Source organism: Phaenicophaeus curvirostris, chromosome 7, assembly GCF_032191515.1.
Source record: "Phaenicophaeus curvirostris isolate KB17595 chromosome 7, BPBGC_Pcur_1.0, whole genome shotgun sequence".
Classification (NCBI taxonomy): domain Eukaryota; kingdom Metazoa; phylum Chordata; class Aves; order Cuculiformes; family Cuculidae; genus Phaenicophaeus; species Phaenicophaeus curvirostris.
Window position 1 is genome coordinate 15,941,776 of NC_091398.1, and position 16,519 is coordinate 15,958,294.

The 16,519-nt window shown below is 36.4% G+C and overlaps 1 protein-coding gene across 6 annotated transcripts in view; it reads left to right on the forward strand.

The window, feature by feature from the left end:
* PDE1A (phosphodiesterase 1A) overlaps positions 1-16,519 on the forward strand; it is a 152,872-nt gene that overhangs the window by 24,546 nt on the left and 111,807 nt on the right. Inside the window, exon 1 of one of the 6 annotated variants that reach the window (XM_069861000.1) lies at positions 13,902-14,090. The exons of the other annotated variants lie outside the window; for them this stretch is intronic. Coding sequence (XP_069717101.1) covers positions 14,038-14,090 — 53 coding nt within the window. The 5' untranslated portion in view covers positions 13,902-14,037. Of the gene's footprint in view, positions 1-13,901; positions 14,091-16,519 lie in introns of those variants that run through there. 6 annotated transcript variants of the gene reach the window in all.

Here is a 16,519-nt window from a genome sequence, read left to right on the forward strand (position 1 = left end):
TCCAGAATAGTTATGTCTTTGACCTCTTCTCCAGGCAACTTGTATGAGGCTGACTTGTGAAATTTCAATACTAGTCCTACTTACTCCTACCCCAAGTCAAAGATGTTAGTGAAGAGTCCATTAAGAAGCTGAAACAGCATAATCCTCTTTGGTTTTGTATCTTCAGTTTAAGAGGAGTTATTGACGGACACTGGTTTTGCCTTCTAATGTTGCTTAAGTTGAAAGATTGCGTTGTGCTAATGGGAAGAGGGTAGGTAGGATTACTGAACTCGACTAAAGATATTTTTTTTTAGTTGAAAGCACTTATGTTTATGCAATGAATTATGGGTACCCTTGTGATTTAGTGAGTCAGCTTGGTCAAGTGTAGGCCTTCCTCTACAAGGTTCTTCAGTATTTGTCACTGTGATTTGAAGTTTTATTTGCATTACTGACTGAGCAAAAGTCTGATATCATAGATAGGGTTTGTCAGCAAGCTGGCAGAACAGAAGTTTTCCTTTCCTGGCAGAGATCACATTAAGAAATTTATCAGGGAATATTATGCAGACTCAAAATCTGTCAAAAATATGAATGACTGTGTGACAGAAACCACCTGCATAGCTCATGATGTTCTTGGATCAAAAAACAAGCAGGAAATTGCTGCAGTATTCCAAATAGTAAGTGGGGTTTTGGAACAAAGCAGAAACTGTGAGAACAAGTTGATATTTGACTTTTGTCACTTTAAAGCAATTCCTTAAAGATTGTACCAAAGGACATACTGAACTTGTGGCAATTGCTAGTAAAAAACGATGAGTTGCATATCTACAAATTGACAAGATCTGTATGAAATGAGGGCACCTGGTCAATAAGAAGGATGAAAGACATAATTAGATACTACTGTATAGGAAAGGGGTTTGAAAAAACCCTACTGCTACAAGGTCACTGAAATGAAAATTTACTTGATACAGAAGAAGAAACAAAGGAAGAAAGACTACCTAGTTCATATGAAGAATTTTAGTACGTAAAAATAAAAAACACCTTTTGAAGGGGTGAAATTTCATAAGCTCTCAGTGTTAAAACTTGGGCAGTCTGAGTTGAAAGTGACCTGTGCAAGATCAGTCAATGGCCTAGTCAAAAGCTCAGGGCTGTTAGGTCCTAGCCCAGAGTCTTATCTATCAGTCCACACTGTTTACATTTGTACAGGAAGGAAAAATAACCAGGTTATTTTGCCCATTAATCTATTCTAAATGCCACTGACTTCACTTAACAAAGAACATTCTGTGAAGCGATTGGCTTCCACCATCTATATGGCACAAGCATACAAGGCTTTGTGGAGTATTAGCAGTATCAAGCTGCAGGTTGGAATTGAAGTTGTCTCCTATGCATTCAGATGTCACTTCAACAACATAATCTAAAAAAATCAGTGAGGCAGTGAGGATAATGTAGTTACCACTCATGATACATGTATTTTCCAAGGCGGTTTCGTACAGTTGGTGAAATTGTTTTTTATCCAATTTACATTTAACTTGTCAAAATCAGTTTAGACAGAGTCTGAGGAAGGGTCATTGTTTACTACAGTTACAAATAGAAGGATAGTCTCCTGCAGATTTGAAGGTGTAGTTTTGATACCATTTGGCTGAAATTAGAGTGTGAGTTTGATCTGTTTGCTGTATGGTGGCTTTGCCTTTTAGACATAATTTTTCCTCTGAAGTTGTCACTATAAATTAATAGAGTGACTTGCTTCATCACCTCTTTTGTTCTACAGTTCCTGGAGAAATATATTTATATAATTGCTTTTAGGGCTTGAAGGAGCTTTCTAAGAATCATACATGGGTTGGAAACTACATTTGGCAAAGAGTTATCAAAGGTTTGTATCCACTGTATTTGAAATGCTCTGACACAGGTACGTTTTTGTTTTATAGCTTGGAGTATTATTAACTTATAGCAAGAGCTGCAAATACAGTGAGGGCAAAATTAGAATTCAAAATTATATTTGTGAACCAAAAATACAGTGCAATCAACAGACTTTTGCCATATTTAGGCAACAGTACTCAGCTGTACAAACACAGGATGGGGAAAAACTATCTACATTGCAACACCACAGAAGACGATCCAGCAGTTAATCACAAATTTGAGCAAAAGTCAGCAGTCTCCTGGTGTTACGAAACAGGTAAAATATCATTCTGGGAGAGACAATCTCTGCTAGCACTTGTGAACACTGTCACAGTGATCTAATTTGTGCAGTTTATGCATCTCTTCCCAAACACTGGTCATTGTCTTGGCTTGTATTGTTTCTGTTGGTTGCAAAATGCTCCTTATGTATCTGATTTTTGAGCTCTTCAAATCCATGATGTTTTTAGTGTTTGCAATGTCAACCTGAAGTGCAAAATGTTCTTTCTTTGTGAATCTAACTGGTCAAGAGCCAATACAGTCTTTCAGTAGTATCGTTCTGAGGTATTTGTCCCAGTTCATTATCATAATTTGTTTGGTTTTGGTTTTGCTTTTAAAGAGTCAGACTAAATGTATGTGTTAATGAGTGATTAGGTCTCCTACTTTTTACTCTTTTCAAGAATATGTTTGCAGTTTTAAAATTTTCACTTTTAGGTGGAATGCAATTTTCTTCAGAATCTGCAATACTATTTTGTATAGTCTACTAGTCTCCTTGTCTGATCTAACAGGAAGATACTGACATTTGAAGTGTGTCAGAACCAGTTATGCTAAGAACCAAACCTACTTTCTGGCTTGTTGTCTCACTGCTGGCAGCCAATGCTGGAAGAGTCCGATGAAGCACTCTTTAAATCTGCAATTATTCCTTGTGTTTCAAAAACCTCAGCTCTCTGGGATTTTTAATTGCTCCCTTCTTGCAGTCATGTTTCTTGCTTTTGATACCTTGAGCCACCTGAAAGTCTTAATTCATCATTATCCCCAATCATTATCTCCCCGTGACTTTGTAACATGAGCTTCCACACAGCACAGTTGCTGTTTGTACTCCACCTGAACTCCTCCTCGAAGATATGATTCCCCAAACTAGAGAAATTCAAATCACATAAGCAGTGGTTTGCACAAGAACGTGAAAGACAAACGTAATCAGAAATAGAAAACAACTTGGTTTTATGTAGATATATCCCTGTCATTTCCATGGTCTTGCCTGTATTTCTTTTCTAAAACTGATCACATGAAAACAGCTTTAGCATCACTGACTTGAGTAGCCCATAATGTTTTTCTTAGGCTATATGTTTTTGTGAATTGTTTTTCTTGTGGTTTTTGAGCTGGTCCCTACAATATCACTGAAAGAGTGTCAGTGAGGATAATGGAAGAATTCATATAACTAATCTGAATAAAAGGATAATTAAATAGAATTGCATTGATCCAGGTGAGAAAAATTCTTAGCTGTAATTGACACTTTACTGACAGAAGTTATGGGCACAGGTGCTTGCTCATATAGAGTCAGGGAGAAAGCCACATTCATAATTGTCTCAAATGCTCTGTAAGAAAGGTTGTTAAATGAACAATTATATTTTAGCACCTGTCATATAGTCATTAATTATAACACGCTCATTTCATTTTACCTGCTATTAAATGCATAACCATTGTTAAATACTTTCCTGATTATATGTATCTGTGGAGTGAAGTCATCCACTATACCAAATCAGAATCATTCTATGTGACTGAATTTAAAATCTTTAGGTTTCTATGGTGGCCATGCAATAAATATTGTGGGTTACTTCAAATAAAACTGAAAAGTAGGAGCAGTTGTCTTATTCTGAACATGAGACCCGAACGCAAGAAGTTCAAGCAGTGAATCTCAGGAATTGGAATAGCAGCATCAGAGAAAAGGGTGCAAGCTCTGCAGCAAGGCACAGCTTTGGCAGGTGACCATTGGCTACTAAACGGTTGGTTTGACCCATGCCTGGTAATTTCTGTGGAAGGCCTGAAGAAGACACCGTGTCAAGCACCCTGCCTGGGGCTGTGTGGTAATACTAGTAGCTGTTCTTTCTAATCTTCCTCTTTCTGAGCTGTACTAGTGCTGCGAACTGGCTATGAGGAGACATGATTATCATCTTCATGGCTCATATTGTTTGTGTGTAAAAATGTGTAATTCCTCACTTGAAAAATGGCAGTGAGCTTCACTAATATTTCAGGAAGGACATCTGACAGATGTTACCCAAGTTCAGGGTTGTTGTGGGGGGAAAAAGATTAAAGTTCAGTGGAGAATGTGCTTTCCCATAGATTTCATTCAAGATCCACTAAAAGCTGTTTCTTTTAAAGGAATAGAAATTGTTCCTTCCTAAGACTATCTCAAATTTCATTTTTTTATTTTCCACTCCAGATTTCCTGGTTAGTTAGGGCCTATTCTAACTGGATAAGTCTTTTTGTTGGGAGTATGATTTATCTCATGCAGTATGTTTAATGAACATTGCTCCATCTGCTTTTCAAAAGACAACGCTGACAGTGAGTTTAATCATGTAATGAATGCTACTGACATCAGTAGGACTGAAGGTATAACAATTTCTTCCTGAAGTGAACGAGAGTCTCAGTGTTTTTCAAAATGTCCAAGATGAGACTACTACAACTTATGGTGGGCAATATTAAATGAATAGAGTTTTATTTAACTGTGCAAATTAATTGTAATGAATTGGTGTTAAGTGCGCTCAGCTGCAGCTAGATTGGCTGGTTGGGACTAGTTACATGATCATGTACTTCTTATGTTTCTTTATTCTATATGCATGGATTTAATTCTTCTACCAGGTGGTCTGGTCTGAATATTCAAAATCCTAGAGTAGCAGACAAAATAGAAGTCTGATAATAGCAGAGCCACTAAATGCTTGGCATTCTCCATGGCACACCTACTGGGCTTCAACTAAAACACTGGTTTGTGGTACACGTGGTGCCATCTGTTATGCATAGTTTGACTAGATTGGCTAGTTATCTGGGACATGTTAATTCCAGTTCTAGCTTGTCTTGTCAGGATGGTAGCAGAGTAGCATTAATGGATATACAGATCTCCCTACTTAATTATAAATTCTGCAAGAAGATAATTAAAAATCTACTACTTGGCTATTTATATCATTAATTTCAAATTAATCTCATTATGCTTTACTGCTTGACAATAATCTGTATAACAAAAGAGTCTTACTGCGCTCATTGAAGTCATATTTAAAAGCTGTTGAGAATGTGTATTTTATATTAAAGGGGAAAATATATATATATTAAACACTAACAGAGAGCTGATTTTATTACTAATAAAAATGACACCAGAAATTAATCTGTAGTGTCAAATGTTTAATAGGTAGGAGCAAGAAAACATACTGGTGCGAAATATACTTGTCAAAGAAGAAATAGATATCAAAAGGATTGCTGTATTGCACAATGCAAAGGCAACTTTTGCTTTTGTAATGTGAATTTGTAAAAACCAGATTATGAAAGTGCACAGTATTTCAGTGTGCTCACAGAGGGGGGAACTATGAAGCTCCTGGTACTACACAAAGAATGTTGCTGCTTATCTGAATTGTGTTTCTGTGAGTTAGTTCAAATTGCTAGTTCTGATTCTAGTCAGACTGTACCTATATAACAGTCTAGAATCATAACAAATAACACAACTCAGCATGTTTTTCGACAGGCTCCAGAAAAAAAAGGTGAGATGGAATGAGTGTGAAACAAAACTGTTCATCCTTCTGTTAGTGGATGAGTGGAACTGAGTGGTGAAATTCTAATAAGAGCTTTAGAATTGACGCCTTCTGGAAGGAGGGAAAATGCACTTGGTGTTCAGTTCAAGCAATATAAAATATTATACAGTGGTCAATTTTAATCTACATCTTATTAAAATTAATTTTTAACTGCTGTCAAGATGTTTTCAGATACTGGAAAACATTTTTTCTCACAGAATATTGTGTTTTAATTTATCATTCAGTAGTGACTCATGAGAAGTTTAATAGTTCCATGAAAGACACCAACACAGAGATTCTGATAAAAATTCTATTCTTTGTTGCTTTTAGTTCAATTTTAAGACTGTAGCATGAAAAATGTCAACTCATTTTTAGGTCCAAGTACACCTGCAGCCTGTAGGTAAGGAATTTAAAGTGCTTTGGTGTTTTCTTTGTCTTTTTAGTGGATAAGCAAAGTGGCGCATTCCCTCGGGCCAGGACCAAAGCCCATTACATGTAGGCTAAATTTATATGTAAAATAATAGCATGAGTAATAAAGCCAATTATGTTGTACCCACATTCAAGCATCTCACAGAATTTAACTAGCAAAATTAGTCTACTAGAATTCAGGCAGATTATGGTATGAAATGAATGCATATTCAATTTTTTTTCAGTTTGCGCTTCTAGTACAGTTTTGAAATTAATTTTTCTGAAATGAGATTTCAAATGCATAAATGAAGAAAGATGTATTTCCATGAAGAAGAGGAAGAGAAAAAAATCTAGGCAGAGAGCTTGCAGGAAACTATGACTCACTCCTTGTTTATAAACTATAACGTTTAGTGTGTTTCACAGTCTCTAGTCTTTTTATTTTATATTCCTGGCAAACTTTTGACCGTTGATAAAAAGTGTGAGCACTGAACTGCTTTTGAGTGCTGTTTTTATTTAAAAAAAAAAAGTTGACTAAATAATTGATGTTCTGACAAAATCCCTGTAGATTAACTGTCAAAATGTATTGAAACAAGTAACAGGTCCTGAACTCAACCACGCTAGTGAACTCATTACCAGTGATTTGAGTGGGAAATATACTGTATTTCCCACACTTCTATAAGTGCACTCACTTTCTTTAGCAAGAGGCTGAAAGATTCTTCACTGATTTTGCACACAGTTTTTAATTCAAATGAGCTGATCTACTTGAAATATGTTCCAGAGTTCTGTCATATCTAGACTACAAATAGAAGGAGAGCCTTGTTTTACGTATTTTATTTATATTAAGAATTAACTTTTCTGGGGGGAGAGAGAGAAAAAAAATTAATATACAAAAGGTCTACATTTCTCCTTTGCTTGTTGTTTTTCCTCTGTGGAAATGCTATTACCAAAAAACAGGGTGAGTTTTCTTTAGGGTCTCCTTAAAGTTTTACTAGAACAGATAAACGTCCTACTAGTCTTCTCTCACAGGTACACATAAACTTGGCACACATGCAAGGATATCATCACAGTAAATGGAGACTTGAGAAGAAGTGTGTGTGATGCTGGGGAAATGGTGAGCTGGTATAAGGAGGAAAATAATGTACGCAGTTTATATGTAGAATAGAAGATACGAGTCTGTGTAGTCTACTTGTCTTTGAAAACCAGTGTCTTGCAAAGGCCATAATAGAATCTAGATAGGAAGAAAAAAATTCAGATCTTTGCTGTATGCGTTACATTTTGTGAGTGTCTCTGTAATAGAAAGATAAGGATGATCAAAATGTTATTGTGTTAGAATAATAGATTTCATAGTCATGCACAAGGCATTTTTTGTCTATGGCCATGTTACATTTCTGAGGATAGAGCTGAACTCAGAATTTAATTTATCACTATTTGTAAGATTTTAAAATGATGAATGTGAGATTTCAAGACATCTATGAGGAAGCTGTTATTTAAAAGCAATTTTTTCAGTCAGAAAGCAAAGTTTGGGGATTATTAATATTGCTATTTCAAAGAAGCAGTTTTGTGAGATGATATATAATCACCTGTAGAGTTTTCGATGTTGCAGCTTCTTTTATATCTAACCATTGGATAATGGCAATATGATCAAAGAACACACAGTTGATAGAAAAGACACTGCAACAAGTCCCAGATACTGCTGATCCCCATGGAAAATGCATGTACGTGTACTTCCAGATAGTTTTCATGTCTCTCAAACTGGGTGCCAGGAATCTAATGATCAAAGCCAGAAAATGTCAATAACTACGCATAGACCAGAGTATTTTAACTAATGAAAATGAAAATCTAGAAAGCTAAGAAATAGCTGACCTTGGTGTCCATGATGAAAGGCAATGCAAAAAACTTTCAAAATCTAAAATGCAAAAAAATAAACCTATTGTATCAGAGGAAGAATTGCCTGAAAAAACCTTTTAAAAGCAATATTTATTTTTTGCAAACCATTAATTAGAATAGGCCTACAGTTTTTCCTATTGTCTTGTGGTGTTTTCTGTATTATGTAAGACTGATGGTTGTTAAATTTTGTTTCAAGTTCATACTCTTCCACCTACACAGAAATTTAAAACTGGATTTGAATGTGAGTTAAGAAACAATACTATGTAGTGAAGAGGTACTTATGATAGATTCTTGCCTCTTTATTCCACTCTTTCAGGTGAGAACTGCTATTGTATAGAGATTGCTAAAGTCAAATTTTATAGGTTTTGTAAGTAATCAGAACTTTCTTCATCAAATGTAGTTCAAGGAGTGAACAACCACTCCCTACCATGTCTCTTCTGATTGCTTTAAGCATAGTCTATGTCCTGTTAAATACCCATATATTTTCCATGGGTAACTGTAGTTTAGCAGGGAAATAGTTTTGGTCATGCTGTTGCCATTGTGCAATAATTATTCTTAATTGGTTACTCATGGTTACTCATGTTTTCCTTTCTGGATTATTTTGGAGTTCTAAGCTATTTATTACTAGTTTAAATTATTCTGCTAAATATTTATACTGACATACATTTTAATCATTATCTTTAAAGAGTTCAGCCATTATTTTTCACTTGCTATTATTTTGTACATGTGTACTAAGGGGCATTTTATTACACTTTTCCCCCTTAAAGAAAACTAGTATCCTTATTCGGTAGTTGCTCCATTGTCCAGTATATAGTTGCCATTATATTTTTACATTTAGAAAACACATGATGCATCAATGACAGTGTTTTCTTACAGAGACTGAAATTCCATGCATCGTGGCCAATAATAATACTGCACTGGCTCACAACCAAAGAATGCCATGTTTTAACTTGTGTATCTCAGTGCTAATTTAGCATCATGTATCCCAAAGGAATTTCTTTCTCCTCATTTCCCCTCCTTTCCTCTCCTTCTCATCTCCCTCTTCCCCTTTGCTGAAGATGCTGGGTATAAATAATAATAGTAATATCAGATAGAATCAAACATTTTGTATTTTTTGGTGTTTCTACTTATTTGCTTTGAGCTTTGCTAAGACTTTTAAGATGTGGTAAAATATAAAAGCAAAAGTAGAGAACTGGGAAGCTTCTTAAGCCAAGTTCCTGTGCACCAATCTGAGCAGGAAAGTCTTTGCAGGAATATTAATCTCCTCTGTGACAGCATTGATGTAAGTCTTTGCTCAGTTTGTGTGTGCATGTAAACAGGGAAAGAAAGAGAATAAAACGATTTTATAAATATTCTTGCTTGTGAGAGGTAAAAAGGGAACTGAAAGTGCTGCACAACTTTTTTCAGAGCTTTGCTGAGTGTACTACAACAGATCCAGTAACATTTGCCAACTTTTCTATCTCTGTTCTGAATGAGTCACAATTATCTTCAGTACCGTCTGGTTTTTCAAGCTTGGAGAAGTCATTAGGCTAAGTTTTAGAGTGAGTATTATGAATGTCAACACAAAGGAATAAAATGAGGCTGTCCTACATGTTTATGTATGCAGAGTACAATAAGCTTAATGCAAACCTGGTGGAGCAGTGGGGATAAAAAGCATTCAGCCTGATCCATGACAGGATGAAGTGTGTTGAGGCATATGAATACTTGTATAGTGAATGTGGACAACTATAGTTTAGCTCTTAAACCATTACATAAGCAGAATTTTAGTAGATAGCGTTCTATATTAAACGTGACATACTGGTAACAAGATTAGCTAGTGAATGGTGGGCCATCACAGCATCTCTTACAGCATTTAACCTGTGTCTGATGACAGTACAAGACGTTAGATGCCTGGGCAATTTTATTGGCTCAATATAGAGAGCCAGATTTGGAAAGCCTTCATATAGACTGGAAGCTGGTAAAAGGGATGCTGGGAGATGTTTCCCTCTCATTATCATGAAAAGGCTGTGACAGCTGTTCTATCTAGTAGAGTGCCTTGGAGGATTTGGAAGATCCTCTTCTCTGCTAAGGTTACAATGATGGCATAGATGGATTTTACATTATCTCTTCTGGTTTCTTATGCATAGAGTTTAAATGCTTAGCCTGTATGCAGACTTTATGGACTGAATTTAATCCACTAATCATATAAATACTTAAATAAAACTCTTGCTATTAGTTGCACCAGATACACTGTTTTTCTACTCTAAACAGTTTCCTCTTCATGCCTTGGTTAGTGATTTAATTACACATTTCCTAAACAATGAACTGGTACAAGGTACTGTACTGCAAAGTAAAATAACGTTCTTGTCATAAGCCCTGCTTTAGATTTTTAGATTTCAAGCCAGTACATGGACACATGAAGCTTAGCTTTCCACTTGTTCTCTTGTTACTCATGAACAAGAGAAAACCTCTGACTTTCGCTTTCTTATGGAAGCAGAACAGAGATTGTGACATTTAATGGATTAAAGCTCTAAATGTCGCACTTCATTGCCAGAATTAAGGACCAAAATTCAAAATTTGGGTGAACTGGCAAATAGATGAAAAAGTTGAAAGCCCAAATGGTACAGTTGGTTGGTAAATGAGTTTTGTGGGTGGCAAAGTATTACATGCTTTTGGTCCAAAAAGTCTGGTTTCACATGAAAATATGTATGGGAGATAAGATGAAATAAAAATAGCTTGCATCACATAGAAAAAACAGTGGTCATTGATTGCAATGGGCAAATAATAGTTGGAAAATAAATTGAAAAACAATTAAGGAGTTTTCTGCTTGAGTTTCATCAAGTGTTGGCAAATTAAATAAGATATCTCTGGGGATCATTTAAATAGATTTTGACCATTCTAATGCTGCTGAAATGATTAGTCTGAAGTAAGAAATATGATGAAGATTATCTGTAAAGGACTTCTAAAAACTGCAATAATAATTGGAAGCAAAAGACTTCGACATTCTAAAAAAATGCACCTCTTCAATGCATTCTGTGTATCAGGTCTGGCTATATCCTACAGTTAACTAATATTGTTCCAAACATGCTCTAATATTGTAACCTGCAAGAAGTTACATGCTGATGTATTTTATACATGTGATTTTTCCACTGAACAATACCAGAATAATCTTGGTGGGGCCCAGCCTTCAGACAGTCAACTTTATCTAGTGTATCTTTCTGAAATGCCCTTTCTTGAAGAATTTGTGTGAATACTTATTCGATGATTAGACATGATTAGTGACTATTATAAGGAAAATGTTAGTGGATTGTTGCTGTGTTGAAGGAGAAAATGGTCAAAAAAGGCTCTTCGGTAGATGAAAAATAATGCAATTAAAGTGAAGTTCCATTACCATTTTATACTAGTATTTTCTTCCCCATCGTTGTTTTTTAGCAGCTCAAAATACCTGCAGCCAGAGTTATTACACTGCATGAATTTCAGCTCCCCCAAACAGTAGTTTTTACAGTGCCATGTTTGAATGGAAGTCCTATGAACAACAATGTGCATTGGACTGGGCCCAGAAGAATTTACTTTTAAGATGCATTCTAGTTTCAGGACTGATAAAGCTGCTAGATGAAAGGCTGGGGAATTCAATGGGAAAACATATTTGGTATTGCTCTCACTGAGAGTTTGGAGACTTTTTTTTCCTTTCTTGAAACTTTCAGAAGTTATCTGGATTTTTACCCAGACGTACAGGTAACCCTGCTGAACAGCAGAAATATAGCAGTCCTATGCACATAGCATGAAACAGAAAGGAAAGGGAAGTTTCTTTGTGTTTTTCAGCTTTCTGTATAGAGAGTGAGTAAACACACTTCAAAAACCAGCAAATTATTTTGTAATGCTGAAACCCAGAGCAGGAAAACTACATGAAGAGAAATACGAATTTTGCCAGGCAAGAATAAGTAAGATCATGACTACATGGAAGTCTTTAAAAATATGACAGCTGTCTGAACACTGCATGTTGTTGAAGAAAGATCTTCAGATCCTTGAAGATCCTGGCAAAACCTAGTCTTTGATCTAGTGAAGATGTTTTTCTCTCTACTTCTTAAAGGAGTAGAAATTAAGAATGGGGCAAGGTGTAACTGAATTGATGCAAAATAACCGATGATGGCTATCTGATAATTTTTCCTTTAGATAATTACTCCATGACTGTGTCAAGAAAGTAGTTTTATGTAGTGTGGGGATTGGTTTCTGGGTCCTTTCAGGCTATCCAGACTTGACACTGTCACTGTGTTGTATATGCAATATATATTAGCTCTAGGAAGAGATTTTATCCGTTTCAGTAAAATCAACTAAATGTCTAAATTGTTGTTTGTGAAAATACATATTACTGGAATCTTTGTTATCTTTCTGTTATGTAGCATTATTTCATGGAAATGTTATGAATTTAACAATAATTTGTGCATAATGTACTCTGAACTTTCTTGATCATGTAGTATCCTTCTAACTTAATTTAATAATGCCGGTGTTAAGCACTTAACTGTGTAAAACTACCATACTTCTGCTCTTCCTCCAACCTATCATGCAATTGAAAAAGGTGCCTAACCTTACTGATCCTACTTGTCACATATCAATAAACTTACCTAGCACATAAAGAATGCATTTCATAGAATCATAGAATAACCAGGTTGGAAGAGACCCACTGGATCATCGAGTCCAACCATTCCTATCAAACACTAAACCATGCCCCTTAGCACCTCGTCCACCCGTGCCTTAAACACCTCCAGGGAAGGTGACTCAACCACCTCCCTGGGCAGCCTGTGCCAGTGCCCAATGACCCTTTCTGTGAAAAATTTTTTCCTAATGTCCAGCCTAAACCTCCCCTGGCGGAGCAGGGGGGGTTTCAAGAGTTAAGCCACAAGGGAGCTTGAATCCTGGGTCACAGGGAAGGAACAACTGCGGCAAGCAGCAACTTCCCTTCCTCAGCAGGAAGGGGGCACATTGTTCCAGTGCATCATGCAGACGGGATGTTCGGCTACACACAAGGTGATGACTTGCTGCTGGTTTATTGCCATGCTGGCGAGGTTCCATATTTCCCATCAAGCCCTGTGCCAACACAGCTTTTTTTTACGGGCCCTTTGATGTGCCCGGGATATGGCATCTCACCTGAACCACTCATGACTTCAGTTCCCTGAGAACCACAGTCAGCCACTTCTGCTTTATAGCTTTCTTTACAGCTGGTGTTTGCTGCGGTTGAATTCTTCCTGATTTATGTCAGTGTGATGTCAGAGCAAGCTTTTCAGTTTGGATCACTGTTGAAATCTTATCTTGCAAACATTAACAGTTTGCTGCAGTCACTATTGGTCATTTTTGTTTTCCTCACTCATGTAGTATTGAGGTGTTTTATGTAGGTCCTACCAACTGCAAACTCTATGTTCTGCTTCAGCCAGCTCTAGGTTATTAGGTTATGAATGCTAAAAATTATGAGCAGTGCTTTAATTTGCATAGTTATATCCACACATCATCTAGAGTGAATAAAAGCCAGATTGCAAAATAATTACAAACTCTTGAAGTAGAGCCAGCCTCACAGACCAGATCCATCCGTCTTCATTAATTTGTATACAGTTCTTTTACCAGAACAAACTTTCTGAAGGTACTCGCATGGGAGCGCTGAAACAGCTGCACAACTTTTATTTTGAAGAAAAAAAAGTTGAGCCTCGGAACAGTGTGTTTTAAAGAGAGAGAGAGAGAGTGACTCTGCATTTAAGACTTTGACCAGCATGTGTAAGAAGTGCTCTCATGGCTGGAATAATCTAACAAATTTTTACCTGGATAGCACTTGGCAAAGCTCCCCTTTTTTCTTGCACAGTTGAAAGGAATCCAGTACAGTTCTGTGCTGTGATCACCTGGAGTCTAGTTTTGCACAGCCTGCCCAGTTTGGTAGTGCATGGTTGTGCCTGGTTTATGTGGCCTCTATGGCCCTTTTCTGCTTCACTGTCAGAAAGAGGGAGGGAGTCTTCCTCCAGCACCAAAATATCATTCTGTGTGCTCTCTGCAGCACAGTAGCTAAGAACAAGTTTCCTGATTACTCTCTGGTCTTTTTGGAGTTATTTGCTGGAAGAAGTCTTATTCCCCACTTTAAATGGATGATTGTGTTACAATCAAGAAAAAGCATCTCCAAAGACCGATCTTTAGGTAAGTGATGCTGTTACTACTTTGAACAGAAAATGCTGTGAACTTTACTCTCTAAATCCTATTTGTTAACTTAAAGTTCATGTGTAAATACACAAAAAATGTTCAAGGGCGAGAGCTTAATATTGTGTAGCCTAGATGATTGTGGTGCTCAGAATAAGTTTGATTTTTTTTCACTTTTAGTGACACTTTATGGAAGTTCTTTTTTTTCTTCTTTGTCACTTGTGTTCTCTAAACTTTTGTGTGGGATTGTCTGATTGTTTGATTATTATGAAAGAGGAGCAGCACAGCCCTTAAACTTTTTTTTTCCCTGTGTTTTGTTTTCCTACAGCTCTGCGGTCCCTCAGTGTATTCTAGAATTATAAAACTGTTTAAAAGTGGAACATGGGTCTTGGGTGGTTTAGCTGATTATGTCTGGATAACAGAATTGTACTGCTTGAAATGATACACCTTTCAGAGGAAAGTAGCTTGCTTGCTGGGATGTGCAGACAAGTGCTTAAAGTATAACTAATCCGTAAGGCTCTTCTCATATGAAGGGTTGAAGTTTAAAGAGTTTTACAAGCTGGCATTTTTGTGAGGTGGTTCTCCATTGCTTCCTATATACATTAGTTTAATCCATGAAACATTTTTCTGATTATTTTATTTTTTTGAGTCAGTTATAAAATTCTTTTTACAGATCAGGATTAGGTCTGGTTTACTTGTACTTTTCACCACAGGAGACCCCTTTCTTTCCTTGGCTAGTCCTAGCTTCAGACCAAGTGACCTTGAGTGGGAAATAATGTTACTCACACTACTGTGAATAGGGATGCAGTGGCCATAAGATTAAGTAAACTTGTAATACTTCACCCTTCTGTTTATGGCTGGTGATAACAAAACTCTGTCTCTTACAGAGTTACATCAGTATGATATTGTAACCTCAGTGTTGATATGACAAATGAATATAAGATTACAGATGGTCCCAAAGCAAATACAGGATTGTTATTTATTGGCTGGCCACTCCTGATGTTGTATGTTATGAGTGTAAAGTAATGGTTGGTATTGTGGCTCCAGAGTAAGTTCAGACAGGTAGTTATGCCAGGATTATGTCCTACTAATGTTATTTGTGGAGAAAACTTTCGATGTTGTTAGAGTTACAGTGCAGAAGGAGAACCTGGATATTAAAAGGTTACTATGGGAGTGAAATGACTTAACTGCTAACCTTAAATTTGAATGTCCTGTGCAGATTTGCTATACAATTTGTATCATAAATTAAATTAAACACTTTGCACTTTGCTTTAATAAAGTGGAATTAAGAAGTTATTTCACAGAAAGCTCAAGGCTGACAATTAAGACACAATTGATATTTTCCTCCTTTTATTTAAGCTAATAATTTAATTGGATGCATTTCTGTTTAAACATCAATAATTATTTATAAGGATCTTTGATAATTATCCCATAAAGTATAACTTAAAAAAGAAATTAAATGCACATTCTTCACAGTCTTTTTGGGCCATTAGAGTTGCGGGTGAATAAGTGCGTATTTCCTGAGGTGTTTGGGAATCTGCTATAGAAATCTGCTGTAGCTAGTGTACTGGTTAGTTTGCAGGGGCTTTCTTAACGGATGTTTCTCTAAATTATCTTGTGGGAGTAAACTTAACTCAATGAAATACAAGAAGTTTCAACATTTCTTAGCAAAATCCGTTCCTGCAAATCAGTTCTAAATACGGAACAACAACTAACTACTGTTGGCATGCATAATCCAGAGCAAGAAAACCCCTAATATGGAAAGCCTCCTTAAAGTCCATGGCTCTGCTGTGACTCTTCTGGCAAAAGATGTCTGTAATACTGGAGTAAATGCTTAAGAAACGTTTCCAAGGTCAAGACCAGCATAATATTTTAGGCAGCTCAAACAAAAAGACAATCTCCGTATGCCATAAAGATTGTATCATGTACAGTAAATACAGATGCTATCATAGTACATTAGAGAGCTGTTTTTTTAAATGTGAGTTCATTTTCCTTATGACTTTGGAAAATATATCTCCAGTGAAAAAGTGTTAGAGTCAATTGTGACAATTCAGCCACAGTCCTCTTAATCCTGTAATTTTCTCTCCACGTAGGTGAAATGGTTTTACCGGGCACCAGTCTTACATTGAGGTAACTGAATCAGCAGTCTAATCAAAAAGAAAGGAGCCTAGTCAAAAAGAAAGAAGAAAATAAGAAAATACCCAAATTTTGCATGTATTTATATTTACTCATGCTTCACCTACAGCCAACATTAGAGTTACTCTTAACAATCAGGTCGTTCTTGAGAGCTATGTCAGAACTTAATAAGAAGACATGAATATCCTCCTATTCAGCAAACTCACATTTACTGTGGATCTGTACTTTTGCTTGAGTTCCCCTCCCAGTAATGTAAAAAATAAAGTATCTATTGTAAACAGTCCCTTCAATAC